This window comes from Ammospiza caudacuta, chromosome 9, assembly GCF_027887145.1.
Source record: "Ammospiza caudacuta isolate bAmmCau1 chromosome 9, bAmmCau1.pri, whole genome shotgun sequence".
NCBI classification, from domain to species: Eukaryota; Metazoa; Chordata; class Aves; order Passeriformes; family Passerellidae; genus Ammospiza; species Ammospiza caudacuta.
The window spans coordinates 9,350,340-9,373,552 of NC_080601.1; the positions used below are offsets into that span (position 1 = coordinate 9,350,340).

Below are 23,213 nucleotides of genomic sequence, written 5' to 3' on the forward strand. Positions count from 1 at the left end.
CAGGGGCTGCAGTCTGTGTGTGCCTCCATCTGACGTGGCTTGGGATTCATGCCAAACATTATTTACCCTGGTGGGAACACACAGTCAGAGGCTTTTTATAGCATGTGTTAACCAGCCAGGAAAGTTTTAGCAAAATGTCTTAGAAGTTGGAACAAGCAGTAGAAAGAAGGAGGCTTCTCTTCAGTTTTCTTACAGGGAGGACTTTCTCCTTTCTGTTGATTGCAGTTTTACGTGTGAGAGCAGAAGTACAGCAGCTTCCCTTGCTGCAGATTAATTTCTAATGATGCTGTAGGATTCATGTGAACTGTGTTGCTTCTTTGGTACTCTCTTAAAAAACGTTCAGAACCACCCACCCATCTCTGTATAATAGGACTTTATATTACACCATTTTTCCTGGAACCAGGAGTTGTTTTTACAGTTGCTGAATGTAACAGAGAATCCCCTGGTTTTTCCCTGCTTCAGCAGGAATGTTAAAGGTTTAAATATTCCAGATTCAGATCCTTATCAATGACTTCTCTTATCACTTTACTACATGAGTGAGTGAATATGCAACCATTGTTACCTTCAGACAGTTTATGGCACCATCAAGTGGGATGCCATTTTATGACATTTCCATGAGGAAATAGATTAAGTAGATACATACTGCTTTGTTGTCTTGATTTATTTATGTTTGTGACCAGTTGGATATTCAGATGTTTTAGGTGCAACAAAAACTACTGACTAGCTTATAAATTTAAGGAACATTTGAAACATTATCTGAAGGAACATTTGAAACACTGGATACCTACTACAGTGTAAAAAAATGCTTTAAATGTGTTAAATGCTTCCTGTGTTGTGTTCCTTAGTTTAAATTGCTGGAGTGAGCAAACTGGTAAAAGACTTGAAAAAATTTCATAAAATTAGCAGTTCAGTGAATAGGACTGGGGATGGAAAGAGAAATTGTGTTCTTTCTGTCCCAAAATCACATAACAGGTTGGTGACCAGTTGCTTGGCCAGACATTTTTTACTCTCATTCTTCTTGTGTATTTTTTTAAACATTGCAGATTTCAGGAGAGTCTTCCTTAAAGTTTTTAGAAAGCATCTCCTACCAGTTAGGCCCCTTCTGCTGGCATCAATGATTTTCAGCCAGTACATAGAGACTTAGGGTTTCAAGGTTGATTTAATGTGCCATAAATCAGTGATGCAACTTCCCTCTCCTTTGTGCCACCAGCACCTCTGGTATAGCTGTATCATAAGCTGAATCAGAGAGATGACTTGGTTAGAAGTTCATCTTTTTGGCTTCTCTGGGGAACTCTGGTTGAAAGAGACACTTCCAGTTGGAGTGTGGACTTTGTTAAATTAGATGAACCATAAAATCACAGCCTAATTATGTCTCTTTTCCATGGTAGGATTCATCCAGGGAGGCTCATGGCTTTAATAGCAACTGTAAAGGATTTCAGCCTGTGTTAAATTGGCAACTCACTAAATGTGATAAAGGGAAAACACTTTGAAATTTGGAGGTAATTGGCAAGGGCCTGTGTTACAGATGCAGCTGTTTCAGATTTCAGTATTGTTAAACTCTTTTCATTAATGTGAAAAGTAGCTGTTGTATGCAAGTCCTTGTCACACTGGATGCCCAGACAGAAGGCCTGTGTGTGCAGAGAAATGTTTCTAACCTCAAGCAGTCTGAAAGGCCTTAGCTCTGTCTGTGTGCAGTGTAAGGCAAGTAAAACACTGGCAATCCTGTTTTGCAGATAAGGAGTTGTATGCCTGGATGAAGTGTGTGAAGGGACAGCCTCATGATCACAAGCACCTGATGCCAACACAGATTATTCCAGGCTCTGGTAAGACCATATGCCAACAAGCAGAAGCTGCTTTTTCCCCAGGTCTTTCTGTGAAGCAGGGCCAGCGTTGTTTCAGAAAACTTCTCATTTTCCATTTAAAAACCTGGGAATTGGGTTAAATCATTTCAAGAAGGCAAATGCCTCTGGGCACTTACCAGCACTGGGCACAGATGATGGTGAGAGTAAGAGGAGTGTGCTGCCAGATGTGTAAAGGGGTTTTGGGGACAGGCAGTGAAGAATTGGAGGGCCTTTTTTGTGATGGATTTGTACCTTTTCAGAGCAGAGTAAAACAATCAGAATGTACCTAATAAATCTGACCTTAGCTGTTAAAAGAAAATGGTTAAATAGTACCACTGAGGCAAAGGATTTTTGGGGATTTTTTTTTCACTGTTGTCTGTCCCATACCCAAAAAAGAAAAGAAAGATTTTGGTTCAGCTGATTGGGCAAAATGCAATGAATGAGCTCATTATATTTGGAAAACTAAGCAGGAATCACAAACGCATCTAAATTCATATTTCTGCTTACAACCAAGTAAGTTCTCTGAAGTTGTGCCTCTAGGTGTGGTGTAGTGGTTCTTAGCACAAAATTTCTGTCAGCAATGATACAGACCAGAAAACAGAAAACTGAAATGTGCCCTTAAACGTACTAAGTAAATTCCCAGGTTATTTTAAGCTGAAAATACAGAACCAAGCCATTATTCCATGAGTTGTTGCATGTTAGTTCAGGTAGAAATGAAGGTTGGGTAGATTCCATAGCAAATTCAAATTGTGACATTTCCCAGAACAGGTTCTAGACTGAAACTGGTTTGAATTTTAAATTGTGAAAGTGAACCACTCATCTGGAAACATCACAATGAAGACTGCCTACTTAACCTCAGTTTTGTTCTTCTGTGCATGCCCATTACCAAACAGTCTTCATTTACATGCTCACATAGTGATTTTTTTGTCAAGACATGGCTCACTTCAATCTGTAGCTGATGGTTTTATTGAATGAAGCAATGATATACCCATTGAACAATGAGAAGTAAATAATTACTGGCTTGCTTGGTGTGTGCCATGCAATGGGAGTGCAGACTAAAGCTTGGATGATTCAGAAGAGTAGTGTACAATTATTTAATTGAGTATCTCTCTGAACAAGCTTGAAGATAAACTGGGCAGTCATTTTGGAGTAGTTTTGAGTGGTAAATTCAGGATTTTTAATGGTTTAAAACATCACTCTGTGTATGTGGTAAAGAGGGTCACAATGATTGACAGCTAGTAATGTTTTTCTCCTTAATTGTCTTTAGTTTTGACAGATCTTTTAGATGCTATGCACAATATTAGAGAAAAATTTGAAATTAAATCCCACTGTCAGTGCACCACCAAGCAGAACACACAAGCTGGCAAGCTCCCTGCAATGAATGGTGTGTCTCAGGTGAGTCTAAAATGTGTGTATATATTGCATCTTGTTCAAGTGTTCTGATCCTGGTGGATTTTTGTATTTGAATAGTACCAGTTGCATTTCAGTTTGCATATGTGGGGGTTAAATACTGGCCATGTCTTTGAAATACTTTAAAGTGAAGCTGTGTAGTTAAAAATAAATTTGTTCTTCACAGGTTTTGCAGAATGTCCTTAACCACAGTAATAAAATTTCTCTGTGTATGCCTGAGTCTCAACAGCAGAATACTCCTCAAAAGTCTGAGACAAATGGTAACACAAGTCCAAGGAGTGATGTGAGCACAGACAGCAAGTTAACACCGCCTGAATCCCAGTCCCCACTGCATTGGCTGGCTGATCTTGCAGAGCAGAAAGCCAGAGAAGAAAAAAAAGGTAAATATTTGAAATTGTCATTGCATGTCTGTGACTTTGGGGGCACTGCTGGTTATTTTTCAGATGACACCAAGCTGGGAGTGTGTGTTGATCTGTTGAAAGGTAGGAGGGCTCTGCAGGGAGGCTTGGAATGGTTGGATGGATGGGCAGAGTCCAGCAGGATGAAGTTCAGTAAGTCCAAGTGCCGCGTCCTGCATTGTGGCCACAATAACCCTGCAGTGCTGCAGGCTGGGCACAGGGTGGCTGGGCAGTGCCCAGGCAGAAAGGGACCTTGGGGGTGCTGGTGACAGCCGGCTGAACATGAGCCAGCAGTGTGTCCTGGTGGCCAGGAAGGCCAAGGGCTCCTGGCCTGGATCAGGAACGGTGTGGCCAGCAGGAGCAGGGAGGTCACTGTGCCCCTGTGCCTGCAGTGCTGTGTCCAGCTCTGGCCCCTCAGCTTGGGAAGGACGTTGGGACGCTGGAGCGCGTCCAGAGGAGGCAACAAGGCTGGAGAGGGGCTGGGAACACAAAGCCTGTGAGGAACCCCTGAGGGAGCTGGGGGTGCTCAGCCTGGAGAAAAGGAGATTCAGGGGTTCCCCCATCACTCTGTACAGCTCCTGAAAGGTGCCTGTGCTCAGGTGGGGTTGGGCTCTTTCTCCAGGCAGCACTGACAGAACCAGAGGACATAGTGTTAAGCTGTGCCAGGGGAAATGCAGGTTGGATATTAGGAAAAAGGTTTTTGCACAAAGAGTGATAAAGTTCTGGAATTGCTGCCTAGGGAGGTGGTGGAGTCATCATCCCTGGATGTGTTTAAAAAAGATTGGATGTGGCACTGGATGCCAGGGTTTAGTTGAGGTGGTGTTAGGGCATGGATTGGACTTGATCTTAGAGGTCTCTTCCAAGCTGGTGATTCTGTGTGATTCTCTAATTGAATTAATAAAAAAATCAGTGCCATTTGCCGCTCCTAAAAAGAAAAGACAGTGTTCTTTCTCTTCCCTGGTGGCATCAGAATCCATCAGCAGAAGGTAGCTGGTGGAATGCCTGTGTGCTGGGGGAGTATTTCCAGCTACAGAGAATCTCACTTGTGACAGGCACTCACTCAGCTGCAAGTCTGAGATGCTGAGAGACACCTTTGCTTGGTCACACTGTTTGACTGTGTTCTGAAGGATGCAGTTCATCCTCTGGTGTGTTTCCAGGTGAATAAAGCTGGATAAAGTGAATAAAGTGCTGCACAGTCTGTTAGCACCACTGGGAAGTGCAGGGTACTGGTGCTGTTCCTATGTGTGCATTATGATACAACAGCATAAACTTGCAATGATTATTTTTGTTTTAGAGAACAAAGAATGTCCTTCTGGAAAACATTCGAAGGAAGGGAAGGACCAGGATAATTTGGAGTCCCCAAACTGTAAAAATTCTCCTCCTTCATCCCAGAGCAACGAGCAGGGCTCAACCTTACGAGATCTGTTAACTACAACAGCAGGCAAACTGCGCCTGGGCTCTACAGATGCTGGCATTGCTTTTGCTCCAGTCTACTCTACAGGAACAGCAGTAAGTCTTTACAAGATGCAGTTTTTCTCTTAGGATTTGAAAATCTCTATCAATCTGTTCTGGCACATTACAGTTAGAGCAGTCTGATAGGTGTATTGCTTTAAATACTCATTCATATTTAAAACTTAATATGCACACACATATTAACATTTTATTTGTTTTTATATGTGATGATAATTGATGCAACATCAGAAATGCTACTCTCTTTCAAAAGGAATTGCATTAAGTTGCTTTTACACTGTTTAAGCATGCATTTGTTTTCTAACAGAGTGGCAAGAGTGGAAGGACTATGCCAAACATTCTTGATGATATAATTGCTTCAGTAGTAGAAAACAAGATTCCACCAAATAGAGCACCAAAGATAAACGTGAAATCTGAAATAAAAGAAGAGCCAAAGGATGAGAAAAAAGGCATTCAGGATGACTGCAGTAAACGGTACAGTGATATCCAGTACTCGTGGATCTGTGACAAGCATGTTCTGTGGCTCAGAGATCATAAAAACACCAACAACTGGAAACTCTTCAAAGAGTGCTGGAAACAAGGAAGGGTAGGTATTGAGCAGGTTGGTCAGTAAAGTGCCATCAGCAGGAGCTCTGGGGAGTTGTGTATTAAAGGACAGAAATGCCTAACTAACTCCATGTTTAAAACTGGGGGTAATAACAGGTTGTCAGGTGTAGCCCACAGGTGAACCTTGTGTAGTTAAACTTGAGTTAACCAGTTATAATAAATGAGACATTTCTGTTGTGGAGTTTCAGATTCCAAAAAGGGGTGGCACCTTTGGATATGGGTGCTATTGGAGAAGTATTAACAGCTCAGTAAGGCCAAGGTCTTTATGTGTGTTCCAGACACGTTTGTATTCCAGTTCAGTTAAAGAATTTGTCTACTTGTGAAAGGATAAGTACTGATTTTTAAAAATTATTTGATTTTACTCTTTACAGCCTGTTTTGGTGTCTGGTATGCATAAGAAAATGAACTTCAGCCTGTGGAAAGCTGAGTCAATCAGTTTGGATTTTGGAAACCAGCAAGCAGATATCTTGAATTGCAAGGACAGTATAATTTCAAACACCAATGTCAAGGAGTTCTGGGATGGTTTTGAAGATGTTTCAAGTATGTTCCTTAAACATGTATTATGGTATTGATTCTGAACATGATCAGTGTTAGAAACTGCAGTTAAAAATTGTCATTATGGATCTTGAGGCTTTGAAGAAACTTTAAAAAGAAAGCTCTAGGTAATCTGTTTCCAGAGAATGTGGTGGAAACTTGCAATAAATATCTCTGCAGAATTAAGGATCCACTATTATACTAGCTAGGTCTGACTAAGAAACTGGACACATGTCCTTCTTACTTAACTGAGTTTGGTTTGTATCATTCTGGAGTCTCAAAATCAGCTATCTCCTGTTTATGTCTGAAATTTAGATTCTTGGCAGATTTAGAGTTAATGTTTAGGTGAGTAAAGTGTAATGCCTACAGTACATGAATTTTTAGTTATTTCTGTTACTTACAGAACGGCAGAAAGTAAAAAATGGAGAAACAGCTCTGCTAAAACTGAAAGACTGGCCTTCTGGTGAAGATTTCAAGACCATGATGCCAGCAAGGTATTTTGAGTTTAATATTTGATGTTCTTCAGTCAGTCTTAAAATTACTCTATGTTCTCTCTATATATAATGACACAAATTCAATTCTATTCTTTTTTTCTTCTCCAGATATGAGGACTTACTAAAAAGTTTACCCTTGCCTGAATATTGTAGTCCAGAAGGAAAACTAAACTTGGCTTCTCACCTGCCAGGATTTTTTGTCCGTCCGGATTTGGGACCCAGACTGTGCAGTGCATATGGTGAGTGTGCCCTGTGAATGCAGCTGTTACCTCTTCCCTTCAACTTGTAGAATATCACACATTGCCATGCTTGACAGAAAGATGAGCTTGATCACTGAGTGTAGGGAAATACTGACTGACTTGGGTATTTAACAGTACTTGCACCTGGGCCATGAGAGTCTATTTGCTTCTCCATTTCTTTCCATCTTTTTATGCTATTATAGAATTCTGGAGCATATAAATGATTAGCTGCTGCTGCACAGTGATAGAACCTGTCTTTACTAATGCTGTGTGACAAAATACTTCATGAAATATCATTGTATTCATAATTCTGGTCATAAACTAATCTCATCATCTTTCTCATAATTTATTTTGTGTGCTGTACACTCAAAAACCTGTTTAGAAAAGGTAATTCCCACAGACACTTTCTGTTTGTTCCTTCTTTTGCAAAGAATTGTGTTCAATTCTGTTTTACAAATAGGACAAGAAATGAGTAGTAATTTGTGACACAATGGTTTTGATTTTAAAAGTTCTCCAAATATCCTGTGAAAGAAGCATATTAACAATAGTGATATGGCATGGGTCTGAGAACTGAGTCATTAATGCCACTCTGAGGTATTACTGCTCTAAGGCTGTGTTCCAGAATGTCCTTTTGACTTAAAAATGTTCATTTCCACTTCTTAAAACTAAAATTAATTTTCCTCTTTGGGCATAATTTTGATTAAGGACTCTCTTACAGCCAGACATAAAAGTGACAGATTTGATAACCTTGTGTATTCATTGTGCCTGTATTGCCTTTGATAACCTTGTGTATTCATTGCCCTGAACAACCTGAAGGGTTGAAGAGGAATGGAACATAGTGGTCAGGAAATGTCCCTGACTGCTCTGCTGGAACATTTTGTTCTGTGTGTAGAGACAGGTACCTGGGCTAAGAGAGAATCTCAAGGACTCTGTTAAAAAGTAATGTTTTCTTGTTTAGCAGAAAACATTGGTATCACCTTGTTTAGCAGGTGAACCAAAAACATGTTCTTAATTTGTCTATCTCAGTGATGCCAAGTATACTTCAGAAATTTCTTCACTGTTGTTACATGTTCTGATTTGAATATGCAATACAAACAAATCTTAATTTTATCTTGTAACATAGGTGTGGCTGCTACTAAAGACCATGACATAGGAACCACAAATCTCCATATTGAAGTTTCTGATGTCGTGAACATCCTTGTTTATGTTGGCATAGCCAAAGGAAATGGAGTACTTTCCAAATCAGGTAATGTGAACCTCACTCACTGTAGGAGGTGTAGAGGGACTGAATGTTCTGCCCCTTCTAAAATTGAAACTCTTCTTTGGAAGGCAGGTCCATAAGAACCTGCTTGCAGCTGGGTGATTCTTTGTTCCAAGGGTTTGCACACACATCAGTTCTCTATAAAATACTGCAGTTCATGAATTATGAAATGGTATTTCAAACTCTTTCCACTTTTTTTGCCATTGCATATAATTGATGCACCATTGCTGTGCTGGGGCTAGCATAGCTAATGGAAGTGCAGGGTGAAGGATTTTCTCTGGAAGCTGTGCTGGTTCTAACAGTTATGTCAGGATGATGTATTTGCCAAACCTTCTGTTTATGCTGCTTCTTCTGGATGCATTGTGCTTACTCTATTGAATTTGGGCTGTAATGTAATTTTTCAGCACTGGAGAGCTTAAATTGGTGTATGTTAGTTGTCTCTATGAGGTTTATTGCTTATGTGAAACAGTCTTTAAATCACTGAAATAGTTTTGTTTCTTTGCCCTTTTTCTTTTGTCCTCTTATTCCATAATCAGCAAATGTAGATTTTGGGTGTGACTAATAGAGCTGCAGTAAGGTTTGTCTGTCATTTGCTTTGTTTTCACTTGTGTATGCATGGAGTTAATAGCAGCAAACTTGAGCATCCTGGGAGAGCTCTGGCTGCAACAACAGCATGCTATACACTGCTTGTGCTGACTGCAGGAAAACACCTTTTTCATCTTTTTGTTTTTGGTACCAGCCCTGCTTGTTTATGTCAGGTAGGAGATTGTGTTCTGTGGAATTCAGGAAACGTGAAAAAGTTCAAAAATTAAAGGTATTTTTAAGGTACCCACAGCATTTGTGTTCTAGTAATGAGTTACAGACACTGAACAGCAAGATCACCTGGTGGCTTCTGTTGTATTCAGCAAACTTCCATCTGCTCAATCTCACACAAGAATTTTGCAAAGAAGATATTTAGTTTCTCCATTTTTTCTCCTTCTCACATTTAAAGAATATTTTTGTTGAACCTTAGGAGTTTTGAAGAAGTTGGAAGAGGAAGATTTGGATGACCTTTTAAGGAAGAGGTTGAAAGATTCCAGTGAATTACCTGGTGCTTTGTGGCACATTTATGCTGGCAAAGATGCTGACAAGATACGAGAGTTTCTGCAAAAGGTTAGCTTTATTACACATCATTTATAAATATAACCTAAGTAATTGGTCAATCAAAAGGGACTGGCAAAAACCACAAACCTCACCTCAGTGTTAGAGAAGGGAGGAAGGCAAAATTATTTCCTTGAATAGCACATAAACTAAACTATACTTGACCTGCTGCACGACCAACAAATAAAGGATGTAACATGTAAAGTTTGTAAGAGTGACAGGTGGCCTGTAACTGAAGGCTTAGGAGGGCATGGAGATCTGCTCTTGCCCTGCTCTAATACAGAAGATAATTTGTGGGATGGTGTTTTTCTGTCACTGATCCATTATTGTATTATTGCTGCTGAATTTTTGGTGGATTTTCCCATGCCAAATCCCCTGGCCTCACCACCCATGGGCACCAATCTTTGCCAGGACTGTCACATCAGCCAGCACAGGACCGTGGCTGGGCTCTTGGTGAAGGTGGAAGCAGTGGGAGAACATCCCCAGGGGCAGCAAACTTAACCTGGCTGTGCTGCAGATCATCCTCCAGTGGCTTGTGGTGATCAGAACTCAGAGCCACATCAGAACCTTTCCAGTTGTTCCCTAGGATTATCTGTCAGTGCATTAATTGTAGGGATCCCATCTTGGAAGCAGTGTTCTGTGCCCTGCCCTTAGCACATTTTGTGCTATGGAAGGTGGCCTTGATAGAAGACACAGAAATACCAAAGTATCACTGAAGTGATTGCTTGAGAAAATGTCTTTATTGTCCTCTTCTGTGAGGAGAGATCAGATGAGTGTTAACTGGCTGCAGCAAAGGGGTTCATAAACAAACTCGAGGCCAAGGGCTCTGCTGTGAGCAGGGGGAGCCCAAGAAATTCAGCACTGAAGATTCCCTTTGACAATAAAGCAGCGTCTGTACCAGGCCAGCTGTCCTCCAGTGACTCAAACATTTGCTCTTTGGCAGACTGAGCTGTGGGGAAAAATGAGCACTGGTAAGTAAAACAAAGCTAATTCCAGGAGATTAGGAATTATTCAGCAAGACTTTTTGTTCATTCAGAAAGTAGGTGCTCATAAATGAGATGGTGGCTTTTCAGTTGAAAAAAGAGAGTTGTGAATAAAGTCATGAATGCAAAGGAATAGGTGGACATAGAGAGGAAGTGCTGAATATTCCCTCAGAGCACTTTTGAAACTATAGAGAATAGCTGTGAAAATATTTGAGCAACAGGTTTAAACCAGCCCCATTTAGGATGCTGTGAAAAGAAGTTTGTCACTTGCTACCACAGTCAGCCCTGGTATCCCAAGTGAGTTGTGTGCCACCATGTGTTTTAGGAGTGGTGGTATTTGGGAAGTACTGAATTGGAGATTACTGATGAGTAATCATTGGGACCACTTTGCTGCTGCTAAGATATAAAATCTCAGAATCTTGTTAGAAGGGTGATAATACTCAAGGAGAGTTTCAAGTTCTGCATCACATAGTCACATTCATTTAATAAAATAAAAAAGCCTCTTTTTCTAATGAGATACTTGTTTCATGACTCATGACAGGTGGTTTAGGTCTGTGTTCTTTATATGTAATAACTTTTTTCTTTTTCAGTGACTAGGATTGATTTAGTAGCAGTTGATTAAGAGTAATATTTGTTCCCTTGTGGTTCACTTGATAAGAAATGGTTGTGCCATTCCATTTACTGATGTCAGGAAGTATTTTTGTGTTCATCATTTTTTCTTAATACCTTCATAGGGGTGGTAGGAAAGCAGCTTCTTATCCCAGCGTGGCTGAGGTTGGAATTGGGACTCTTGAGGTCCCTTCTGTCCAGCCCTGTGCTCAAGCAGAGGCACCTGGAGCAGGTTTCCCAGGACTACAACCTTTGGCTTTATTGGCTGCTAAAGTGGTGATATTGTGTGTGTGTGTGTGTCAAAACTGAAGAATTTGTAGCACTCCTGAGCTCAGATTTTATTTTCTGCATGAAAGAAGTCAGACAGAGAGCGTGTTGCTTATTAATAAGTTATTGTGCTGAGTTCTTTAAAGCTCTGCACTTTGGAGTGGGAGTGTTGCAGATGTCCTCAGTTCAGTGAGACCTCCCAGATCTTTCAGGGTTGTTTTGAATCCCTAGCCAGAGCTCTTGTTTGGTATTGGGAACTGAGTGACATTGCTTGGCAAGGTGGGCATAGATAAAATTGATCAGCTAAAGGTTTGGTTCTTTTGGAAGTTATTTGGGATCTTTTCTGTACTTAACAGATTGCAAAGGAGCAAGGCCTGGAGGTTTTACCAGAGCACGATCCAATCCGTGATCAGAGTTGGTATGTGAACAAAAAACTTCGCCAAAGACTTTTTGAAGAATATGGAGTAAAAACCTGCACAGTTATTCAGTTCCTTGGTGATGCTATTATTCTACCAGCAGGAGCACTTCATCAGGTAATGTACATTCAGTTAAAGACATGCAAAATGAATAACTTTTTTCCAAAGGCATGGATACATCTGTGCTCAGTTACATTTAATTGTTTTATTAGTGTCTGTTAGCTTGTAGGAATGTAAAATAAGATACATCTGCTGGTGTAGCAAATGGAATGCCTTAAGTATGAGTTCTTTTTTTGCTTTACAATTACAAATGAACAGACCATTATTAACCATTGTTTTGCACTTTTCATTTCTGTAGCAAATTTCTAAACAAACTGAGTCTAGTTATGGCAGAGTCAGGTTAGTAATTTTCTTCTTCTAAGCCAGCAGTTAACCTAATTGAGGAGGGGCAGGGAGAGCAGCTTGAGCAGATATGGATGGTAAGCACCTGGATGTCAGGTGTCATTGTTTCTGTCTTTAGCTGTAGGAGGATTGTAGTGGGTGTTCTGGTGTTTCTGTAACAGAAATTTGGTTGTTTTCCCATGCCAAATGTAAGTTCCTTTTAACCTAGGAGGCACATCAATCACCAGAAGTCATCATACAGAGTAAGTTGTCTCTTACTCTGAGAAGGAGTGATCCCACCTTGGCAGCAGCTGGGCTGATCCAGTCTGTAGTTGGGTAGGAAAGGTACTGCCAGTGGGGCAGTTCTGGCGTAGCAGGATGAATTTTATTAGTCAGCCTCAGTTGCCCCCTGGCATAAAAGCTTTGTTACTGCCTTTAGGCCTTTTTTTCCCCTCACAGCCTGTAAACTGCTGCTCTTTGGTGAAAAGAGGAAGAAAGCTCAGTTGTTTAGGTGAGATTTTTAGGCCCTTCTAGATTTATTTCTTTCCTGCTTCAGCAGGAGGTGGAGCTTGCTGGCTTGGCAGCTGTCAGGCACTACTAATGAGGTCCTTGACTGTCAAGGAATGAGGAGCATCCCCGCCCTGCAGTTGGTTGCAAACCATTGTGATGTGAAGATCTATCACTGATCTCCCTGCAGGTTCAAGTGAGGCCAAGGCTTTCTGAAGAAGGTGCTGTTTGGTTTCCAATCTGCAGATCAGCTTCCTGCAGAGAGGAAGCAATGGCTCACCATGTCCTGTGGCCAGGGCAGTGGGGTTTAGTGGGGATTCCTCTGTGAAAAACTGATGGGGTGTAGTGATGGCAGGGGTCATGTCCCTGCTCTGTGTCTGGCTGTGTCTGTTGTGGGGCATTGAAAGCAGCTGGTACCACACCTGGACTAGGCTCCTCCTCATCCCACTGCCTTTCTGCGTGGGTTGGACATGGTGGTACATAGCTCTGGATGGTCTGTGTGGATTTGTTCTCTGGCACAGCAAAGACCCAGACAGCCCCAAACAGACCTTGCTGACCCAAATCTAGGGAGTTGTAGGTTGCCTTCCCCCTTACAATGATTCAGGGCTTGATGTTGTTCCACAAATGTGGAGGAACATCTGACATTGCTGCTGTTCTTGGCTCCTGTTAGGCTAAAGAAGTTGCACTCCCAGAGTCATGTATTGCATCCTCCAGCAGCCTTACTCTGATCCCATGAAACAGGAGAGATACATCCCAGATAGGAGAGTGTATGGGAACCCAGGAGAAATAACAAATGTCCTGGGAAATCTGTTCTGTATAGCATGTGCCATTATATAAAGGCATACAGAATATAAAACATGAAGTAGTGGGACTGTTCCAGTCTTCCCTCTACTTTATATGTGTAAGGACCAAAAATAAGACCACTCTTATCTTTATCTCCTTGGCTTTAAACTGCAGATTGTGTTTGAAGTGGTAATGTTGTAGCTTCTGGCACCAAGGAGTTAATAACATGGTGTTTTTAAACCTTGGTGGGTGAAGCTGAGAACCTTTTCATCTTCAGTAAGAAGTTCCTGTGAATCTGCCACGTAGGAGGAAATAAAAGCATCGTGTTCTTTCATGTATGTGCATAGTGCTCTCTGCAGAGATGCGTAAATACTGACCTTAGGGATCAGCACCAGCACTTCAGAGATACAAAGCACATTTAAAAACTGAAAAATAAGTCTGCACAAGAGTACATACCATGTTGAGTTTACACATTAAGTGTTTCAGATTTGCATGCACATTATGAACCTTTTAATTATTAAAACTGGGTAAAAGTTGATGCTAAATTAGGTGGTAAATTATCATTTTTATTTGCTCATGAGTAATGTTGTGGAGCAGAAGGAATCAGACTGAGGGCTGGAGCTGGGGAGCCTGGCTGCCTGTGGTCACTGCATAAGTGTAGTTCTGACTCTTCCATTCTGGAGCCAGTTAGGATTGTTGGCACACTGCTGCTTCTGATGTGCTGGTCTAGAATTTACTGCCCTAACATGGAGGAGGTTCTGTGTATTTCTTCTGTTTATTGTTTTTCCACCCCCCTTCCCTCCCTCCGGTTCTATGGATTCACGTCTGGCTTTTTAAAGCTTATTCTTTACATTTCATGGCAGCATGTAGCATTCCTCTTGCTTCCCAGCTTTCTCCCCCTCCCTGTGTACTTGCAGACAGCAGTCACATTCTTCTTGTGATGCCTGCAGCAGGCAAAGTCAGACTGTTCCCGGTGGGAGGGGAGGGACAGCCTCTCCTGTGAGCTGTGACGGGCAGGGCAGCCTTGTCTGTTCCTCTTGTGGAGGGAATTGCTCTCTCAGAAGGAGAATCCAGAAATAGATACAGTGTTGGATCAGTCACCTCTGCAGCTGCTCCCTGAATGCTCTGTGAGGGGCATCTCCTTTCCTCTTGCCTGTGCAGGCTGGGGGCTCAGCAGCGTCCCTGGTTGCTGATGGCTGGGCCTTGTTACCCCTGTGGCACTTGTGACTGGGAGCCCCTGAGCTCTCCTTGCAACTCCCCCAGCTAAAAAAGGGTGTTGGTACTGTTCTTTTGAAAGATTCACTCTTTCTGCTGCTCCACTGTGGGTTATGCTGCATCATAGGCATCTCTAGAGATGGCCTCCCTGGTTTTAACTTGGTAGCTCCAAATTGGTAAAATACTTGAACTAAAAAAAAAAAAAAAAAGCTAGAAATACTGGAGTCAGTAATTGAAATGTGGTGTTCAGGCACCCTGCAAAACTTGCTCATAGTGGAACAAGTTATTATAATGTTTTTTTTATCTTGATTTAACGGCAGGATTATGTATTGTACAATAACACGCTCGGAGGCAATGTGACATCCTGGCAACGCTCCGATAAGGATTGTAGGATAAAGGTCTGGGCGTCGCACACGCAGAGCTCTGCGAGCTCAGCCTTGCAGGAAGTGGCTGATCCTGTGGCCATCAGGATGGCTGGGTGGCCCTTTCTTCCCTGCCCACTCCCCTTTCCCTGTCCCAGCCCAGGTCTGGGGCTTTTCCAGCCCCGCAGCCGCCTCCCGGGCCCTGCTGGAAGCGCCGGCGCTGCGTGGGCCGGGTGTGGAGCTGTTCTCAGTTCAGCTGGAAGTGGCACAGGCGTGGGAGTGCTGCACTCCTCGCCCCACAAACCTCAGGGGAATCGTTGCTAAACGTTTCTGTGTGTGTGTCACTGCATCAGCTTGTGTTAGAAATGTTATAAATAGAACTGCCTGGGGCTGTCAGCGGGGCATTCCCATGCTGAGCACCAGAGCAGCCGGGTAAAATCTGTCCCCGCAAACTTTCACACGGATAAGACAGGCCCTGGAAGGGAGGGAAGAGCAGACTTCAGGCACAGCAGAATTAAAGGTCTGAGGGGAAACAAATGTTTGCTGTTCTGCCATGGAGGGAGAAATAGGGAGTCAGCAAAACCTTGTCTTAGTGAGGAGAAAGTGAATGAGTGCTGTGGGATTTGCATGGGCTGGCAAGGAAACCAGGGGCAGGCAGAGACTTGAAAGAGGTGGGAAGCCTGGGAGGGAGGGGAGGGGGCTGGAGCTGCACGAGGCAGAGGTGCCTCACCCCAGGCTCTAGGAAATTCCCTGAGTGCTGGTGGGAGCCTCATGCTGGCACTTCTGCAGCTGCTGCCTCTCTCCTGGCTTTCTGCTGTTTGCAGATTGTGTGGCATCAACAAACCCTCCTCGTGTCCAGAATTAGTTGTGTTTTGATGAATTCTCAGGAGGGACCAGCACTTTGTCCTTGATGATGATGTTGAGCCATCAAAAACCCCATGTGCAACATGACTGCTGAGCTGGGGGTCACCTGCTGGGATTTCAGCTGTAGCAGGGGCACTGCTGTGTAAAATCAGACTCGGGCAGTGGTTCTGAAGAAGAAAGAATTTTTTAAATTAGGTCCTGTGTCCTCAACTGTGTAGACCCCAGTGGTTTCTCTGAATGTCAGGTAAAATAATGGAATTTTTAGAGTACGCATTTAGAAACTCTAGATTTTGCTAGGTTTCTCTTGAAAATACACAGATCTCTGATATCAGTCCTGAGCAGGGTGGGATGGGGTGTTTGCTGGAATGGCTGAGGCTCTGCCTCCCTGCCCCCAGGCTTTGGGAATTCAAACTGTTGCACAGCTTCTGAGGAGCTGTTGGTGTTCGGGGAAAAGAGGATTTTGACTGCTGAATTACTAATTACAGTGTAATTTGTAAGGGTTTAGGGGTGAAAACACAAATGGTTCTGAAGGGGGTGAACTGGAGTTGGTGGTTGGGTCACAACAAGGAAGCAATTTCCCTTTCCCCTGTCCTCCAGGCACGACCTGGGTGGCAGGAGATGGTGTCTGTTCCTCAGTAGTTGTCTCATGTCAGTAAGAAGAAATGTTCAGAGAAAGAAGAAAAGTGCTCTTTTCCCCCTGCTTCTCAGCCTCCCCTTTCTCTGTTCATGGTTGTTTCTTTCAAGTATCTCCACTGGCAGTTCCTTGTCCATGAAGGTGGCAGCTTGCAGTGTGTGTGCGTGGCAGAGGAGCCGGGTCCTGCAGGGCAGCTCCTGCCTCCGTGGGGCTGGGCAGGCTGAGTGCAGCTGCTGAGGGAGGAACAAGGCCTCAGTGTGGGATTAATGCCGAGCACAGGCAGCTGTGCAGCCTTCAGAAGATAAGGCAGACACACACAATTGCTCTCTACCTGTAAAGGTGCCCATTAGTGCCATAAGGCTCTGGGTAAGGCATCTCAAGGCCCACTCTTTCCTCAGGTACCTCTGCCAAAGAATAACCCCACATACTAATGATCAGTCTCTTTCTGTTATTTTGGATAGGTGCAAAATTTTCACAGCTGTGTTCAAGTAACGGAAGACTTTGTGTCTCCAGAACATCTTGTACAGTCATTCCACCTAACACAGGAGCTGAGGCTGTCAAAGGAAGAAATCAATTATGATGATAAACTGCAGGTAGGAAATGAATGCTGCTCTGGAAGGGGCTGGAAAGGCAGGGTGTGCTCGGGCTCATTGAAATGCTGTGCAGTGCGTGGAGCTACTTCCTTGCTGCTGTTCACACAGAATAACAATGAGCAGCAGCATGAATGCCAGGGCTGTAAATGACTCTCCCTTGAGCTGCTGGCTTTATTTCACTTTACATTCTAAAATGTGTAAAAAGCTGTTCCTTTTGCACGGGCTTGATGAAGCCTTTCTTTTTTCCATCCACTAAGCTTAGGGCTCAGTCCTAAACTTTGCAGAGTTCCTCAGGTCATAGTCCTTACTGATATCTGTCCCATGTTCTTGCAGGTTAAAAATATCTTGTATCACGCAGTTAAAGAAATGGTGAGAGCTTTGAAGATTCACGAAGGTGAAATGGAAGATATGGAGGAGAACTGAGCACACTCTGCTATTTGGAGGTAGCATCACCCAGAGGTTATTTCACCTGATCTGTGAACAGTAAACACACTAATTTAAGCTTCACAAACCATCAGTGCCAAGAAAACACAGTCATCATATTTACATGTTAATGACACTGCAATGGTAGAGCTTCATATCACAGCCACTGTGATTCCATGTTCCACTTGCAAACAGTTGAGCAGCGTTCTGCTGTCTGTATTATAATGTACATGAAGTTTGTGAAATGTCAAAGATTTAAGATGATGTATTTATTTTTGGAAAAAACAACAAAATTCTATGCTATATTGTTGATCAAATGTAAATGTGACTTGTACAGTTTGCTAAAATAATTCAGATCTTTTTCACTACATTGAGACAGTTACTGTGAGAGTAGGACACAAACACCAGCTATTGCCTGCATTTGGGATCTTGCTGAGTCCGCACAGCAGTCATGTCATATTCTGAAAATTACTGCCAAATAATTGTAAACTTTGTAAAATATAAAGTATATAAAGTAGATATTAAATACAGACACTTCAGTATTTTATTGAAGCTATTCAGTGTACAATTAAACGTTTTCAAAAGGTGTAATTTATTTAAAAATTGTCTCATTTTGGTAAAATTTATGTGAACTTTTAAAGCTTAAATATTAAACTTAATATGCTATGTAAATATATACATATATACATTCAATGATGTATTTTTTTAAAACATTGGCTTGCTTTAATTTGTTAAAAGTGCAAGTGTTACACATGCTTTGTACATTGAAGTTGAAAGGGGTTTTACATTTTCCATTAAAATGACTTTGTCAGACGTGGCGGTGTGGCTTTGTTTGTTCGCTGCTGCCAGGGCAGCCCCGTGCTGCCCCCTGCGGGCCGCGGCCGGCACTGCCAGGGGGAGCCTCTGCCGCCGCCCCTCCCTGCGGGAACCGGCCCCTGGTTCTGTGCAAGGGTTATTTCCTAACGACTCGCCTTTGGTCCTGAGGGAGTACTACAAAATAATGGATGTCTTTCATTTTATTTATTTATTTAATAATGATAAAGGTTAGCAGTGGAGCATTATTCTAGGTTTTGGAGTGAGTTTGAAAAGCTTCACAAGAAGTGTGCTTTAAGTTATTAAAACTATTCAGATATTTAGACTGATTGTCAAATGTTAAACGGAGCCAATGGCCAGCTCGTGAGGTGTCCAAAAGGGGATAGTAATGATCCTGGTTACAGTAATGAGGCCGGTTACTGTTTTCAGTCTGACTGAAAACATCTGACTGGGTTTGGGGTCACCAAAAACCCCAAATCCCCTGTAAATTACCTTTGAAAATAATAAAGCACAAAAGCAATTCCTCACTCCAAAAGTCAAAATATTTAGTTGGCTTGAAAACTTGAAATTTATCAAGTTACATACCAGGGAGTTAATGGTGCTGCACTTAGCAAATGCTTCTCAGCTTTGTACTCAGTTCCATCCATTATCATCTTTATTCTTCCCTGCAGCATTAGAGCATTGGCTGAAAGTGGAAGATTTGCCAGTGTACATTTGCTTAATGAGAAGCGGACTCTAGTTGTACATACTTTTATTTTTAAAGTTCAAGATACATAAATATTAGAAGTATTTCCTTCTTCAATTGAGTTTTTTTTTCACATGCCATACAAGTTATGAAATTATGGATCCTGCTGCAGAGTCCCATTCCCCTTGGTTCTTTTCCTGCAGCCAAGAGCAGTTGCTGGGCCTGGGCCAGGGCTTGGTGTCCCTGAGTTGGTGTCCCAAATTTTCACATTGCCACGCCTGCCCTGGCCACAGCCTTGGGTTTTCTCCTCTGCCTGTTCTCCAGTGCCTGTACAGCTGACAGCACCTGTGCCTCGAGGGCTGAGCTTTGGTACCACCCTTTGGGCCCCACTGACAGCTGCCCTGCCACCCCAGGGTGCTCAGAGACCTGGGCAGGGATCCCTGGCACCTGCCTGTCAGGCTGAAGATGTTCTTCTCTCCTTAAAGGAACTGGAAGAGTGACTAAACAGTGCCAGAAGTTGTTGAAGTTCACAGGTACTCCAAATACCACTAAAAGACACCAAAAAAGTCGTTTAAGTAGTTGGTGTAGCACATTCTGCTTACTCAGTACTTCAGGTTTCTGGCTCTGTCACAGTGAAGCCAAGCTCCCCTGCAGGGAACGGGAGCAGGGAGTGGGGCTGGTGTTGGGCTTGTGGCTCAGCATGACCAGAGGTGTTCACAGCTGAGGTCTGAGGGGTTTGTGGGAAGCTCTTTTGTTCTCAGGTTAGTTTTTCCCTCTTGACCGTTTTCCATGTTCTGTGATGTGTTTCTGGGCATGTTTTTCCCATCTTCCTTTGCTGAAGACTCTTGGGGGATTTTCTGCTCTACAATCTCAACTATTTTAATACAGCCAGAAGTATTCAGTGAGATCAGCTGAAGCTGTTGGAGTGCAGGAATGTTGTCAGCTGCTAGAACATGGATATGCAATACTGTGTGTCATCTTCTGCCACCTTCCTGTTGAATACAAGCTCTGTCTTTGTCTGCTTTGCTCTCCATGAAACTCTTCCTCCTTTCTCCTTTCCTGTCATTTGAAAGATCACACCTCAGGAGTCAGCAAAACTGTGAGCCCTGCTCCCCACACCCCTCTTTCCCTCTTTTCCAGCTCCTTATCATCATCCCCATCCTCAGCACTGCTGTACAGTAAGTGGCCACAGCAGTTTGTTTCCGGTTGGAACTGCAGAGGTACCTAATGAAGAAGTTGTTAGCAAAGAACAAAGCAGGGCTGTGATGACCTGAAGTTTTTCAGCACAGATGGCTGCTGCATTTATGGTTTAGCAGAAACAGAAATTGCTGGCAGGGAAATGGTGGTCCCTGTTAGGGAGGTCACACAGAGGGGTTTAGAACAGTCTGATTTGCAAATCTATTTATTCTACTCCAGCTTCATGCAAGTTGCTCAGATCTCTGTGTGTAGGCCAGCCCCCATCTGATCAGCCCTACGTTCTCATGCTCCCTGACCTTTTTGGTAGGTGGTAATTTTGTTTGTACCCTCTCCCGTGACATCCTGTCAAGTCCTCTTCTGCTCTCACAGCTGACAGCCTTCCCTGCCCTGTGCCTGTAACTGGGAATTTCCCTTCCTTCCTCCTTCCACAGCCACCATAGCCTGTTGTGCTGCTTTCCAGAGCAGGATGTTTGTGCTCTCCCCCACATCCGTGCTGGATGAGCTGCCTCACCCTGTTGAGATTCCTGGAGTTGTTCTCTGCTGTGCTTTCCCCTGCTCAGCCGCAGCTTTGTTTCAAACAGTGTCAGCTCTGACCCGTGCTTTGAAGGCAGGAGCGCAGTGTCTGTCCCGCCGGTGTCACCGTGCTCCGTGTGCCCAGCCGGGCAGCGCTGGGGGCGGTCCCTGCCTGCAGGGCACCTCCGCCTCCTGCTCTTCCATCGCAGCAGGGTGGCCAGGAAGCTGCCCCAGGAGCAATGCCCTGCGGCTCAGCAGCACACACAGACCAACCTCTGGGCTTCTTTCGTTTGTTCTCACCGGTTTTGAAAAGGAAGTCACCGTCTATAAATAGCTGCTAGGAAAGTCTTGCCTCATAGCAAACTGAAGATGTGATTCACCTGATGTGTTGTGGCAAATAGCTGCATTTTAAACAAGGGCCTTTTTAAAGGTAAGTGGTGGACTGAGGGATTTTTGCTGTTATGTTTCAAGGTGAGCATTTTTGGTACCTTCCAAACATACCAAGGCTCTATACTCTTGTCCCAGGTGCCTGTTTCCTCTAACAGTCCCTGGGTCTGTGCTACCTTAGTGAAAATAGAGAGTAGGGTTTAGTAGCTCTGAGGCAGGAAATCCTGTATTTTCACAGCTCAAAGGATGTCATATTGTTTGATCTCAATAATACCTTAAGTCCTGCAGCAAATGGACCTGAGGGAACACTTCAAATGATTACAAGACAAAAACCCTGAGCAAGCTGAAATTACTTTTGGTAAAACAAACATGAGGAAAAAAAGGTGGAGGAAAAGATGTCCACAGCTCTTGATTCTTTAGGGAACAATGAACTTTTTATACAATTGAACTTCACAGTCCTCATACTCAGGCAGGAAGGTGTGGCAAATAATGTCCAGCCTGTACCTGACTGCTCTGATTGCTGTGGAACAGTTTGATTTTGTTTTCTGCTATTTTAGCCCAGCTCAGTACAGGATGTTATTAGCTGTTGTGGCTGTATTTGTTTTTGTCCATGTACAGAGCTGGACTGGAAGGGGTCTCGAAAGATCCAACCTTTTGTGGGAAAGAGAGTCTAGATGAGGTGTAGCTCCTGTCACTGAAAGCAGTCATCAGGAACTGCAGATGGCTGAAGAGCTGCTGCTGAAAGGACAGTAGGAAGGAGTTCACTACCAGAGTTCCTGAACATGAAAATGCTCTCAGAGGAAGCAGTCACAAAATCCCTTTTAATAAAAGCAAAATGTAAAACCCGTCATGTCTGTATTTTGGGTTTAGCCATCATTTTAAGTAGCAACTGGTAGTGGTGAAGTCTGCACAATTTTATTCTCAGGAGAGTCCACATTGCTTCCCAATAGCCTTTCTTTGGTTTCTCTTTCTGTGGTGATACAGCCAGAGATTGGATAATTACAGTTTCTTTCGGCATAGCATATGTTGGCAATATTCAACGGGGCCAGTATTTCTGTGTGCCAAGACAAGGGTGGTTTCTGTGGTTAAAGTAAAGTCTATGAATAGAAGTCAGTGTCTGGATGTGTATTTAAAATTGGTTCTTGGTGAGACACTTTGAAACAACGGACCACAGGATTCTTTAACTCTGTCCATTACAGAACAATGCAGCCCAGGCTGAGCACCCCGGGAATGTTTGTGTGTGCTGTGCTAGGCTTTGGTGACGATCCCTGGGACAAAAGTGACTCACGGCTTTGTTGTTGCTGGTCGGTCACCTGCTGCATTCCCGCACCACCCTCTTACTCACCCCCTCCCGGCACGGGCACGGAGCCCATCCCATCGGTTTGGCGGCGCAAGGAGCGAGGGCACGGCCGGAGAGGGAGCGGACCCGAGCCGGGCCCCGGCTCCCGCCAGGTGGCGGCCGCGGCTGCGGGACCCGCCCGGACACGGACACGGGACACGGCCACGGACACCGGCCGGGGCGCCGCGGGACCGCGCCCGGACACACGAGTGCAGTAACTTAACGCAGCTTTAAATTGCTGTGACATAAATTAATTGCTGACAGCTATGGAGAAGGATTTCCTTGGCTTTACTGCTGTGAATCTGTAAAACCTGTCCCCTAGTGGTGAGTATTCTTGGTACAACCTACCTTTCTTCCAATGCACTGAGTAATTGCTTAGCTCTGGATTCAGACTGAAGAGTTCTTTACTTTAAAAAATTCAGCATCACTCACGAGAGTGGAACACACCCGTGGAGTTGGGATTCAGCAGCAGTCGTACTAAGTAGGCAGACTGCAAGAACAAACAAACATTTGCATTGCAGGAGAGAGAGAAGTCTTAACACCACTTCCAAAACTGGCAGTATGGAGTTTGCCCCTCCTCGGCCACTCTTTCCTCAGAGAAGCAGCTTCTTTCAGATCTGGTGTTTTGTTTATGCAGCTACACATGAAGGGACAGTTTAATGTTAAAATCAAGACGGTAGAGCTTGTAATTCCAATGCTCCCACCTCTGAAGAACCCTGACTTCAATAGACCTAAAAGCTGTTTCCTTCTCCTCTAGCTGACATTTGCAGACACCACTGACATGTCTGTCTTGTAGTTAACAACCCTGAGCGACCACCCCAGCAGTGGCATGAGGTAGGTGCTTAAATA

The 23,213-nt window shown here is 43.5% G+C and overlaps 1 protein-coding gene across 2 annotated transcripts in view; it reads left to right on the forward strand.

The window, feature by feature from the left end:
* The window catches only part of JMJD1C (jumonji domain containing 1C), a 107,202-nt gene extending 88,959 nt beyond the window's left edge, over nt 1-18,243 (forward strand). For both annotated transcript variants that reach the window (XM_058810133.1, XM_058810134.1), the window contains exons 13-25: nt 1,734-1,823; nt 3,109-3,236; nt 3,418-3,631; nt 4,944-5,158; nt 5,427-5,705; nt 6,097-6,265; nt 6,663-6,753; nt 6,862-6,992; nt 8,116-8,238; nt 9,266-9,405; nt 11,609-11,785; nt 16,876-17,007; nt 17,341-18,243. In XM_058810133.1, coding sequence (XP_058666116.1) covers nt 1,734-1,823; nt 3,109-3,236; nt 3,418-3,631; nt 4,944-5,158; nt 5,427-5,705; nt 6,097-6,265; nt 6,663-6,753; nt 6,862-6,992; nt 8,116-8,238; nt 9,266-9,405; nt 11,609-11,785; nt 16,876-17,007; nt 17,341-17,430 — 1,979 coding nt within the window. In that variant the 3' untranslated portion in view covers nt 17,431-18,243. The remainder of the gene's footprint in view (nt 1-1,733; nt 1,824-3,108; nt 3,237-3,417; nt 3,632-4,943; nt 5,159-5,426; nt 5,706-6,096; nt 6,266-6,662; nt 6,754-6,861; nt 6,993-8,115; nt 8,239-9,265; nt 9,406-11,608; nt 11,786-16,875; nt 17,008-17,340) is intronic.
* The last annotated feature ends 4,970 nt before the right edge of the window (nt 18,244-23,213 follow it).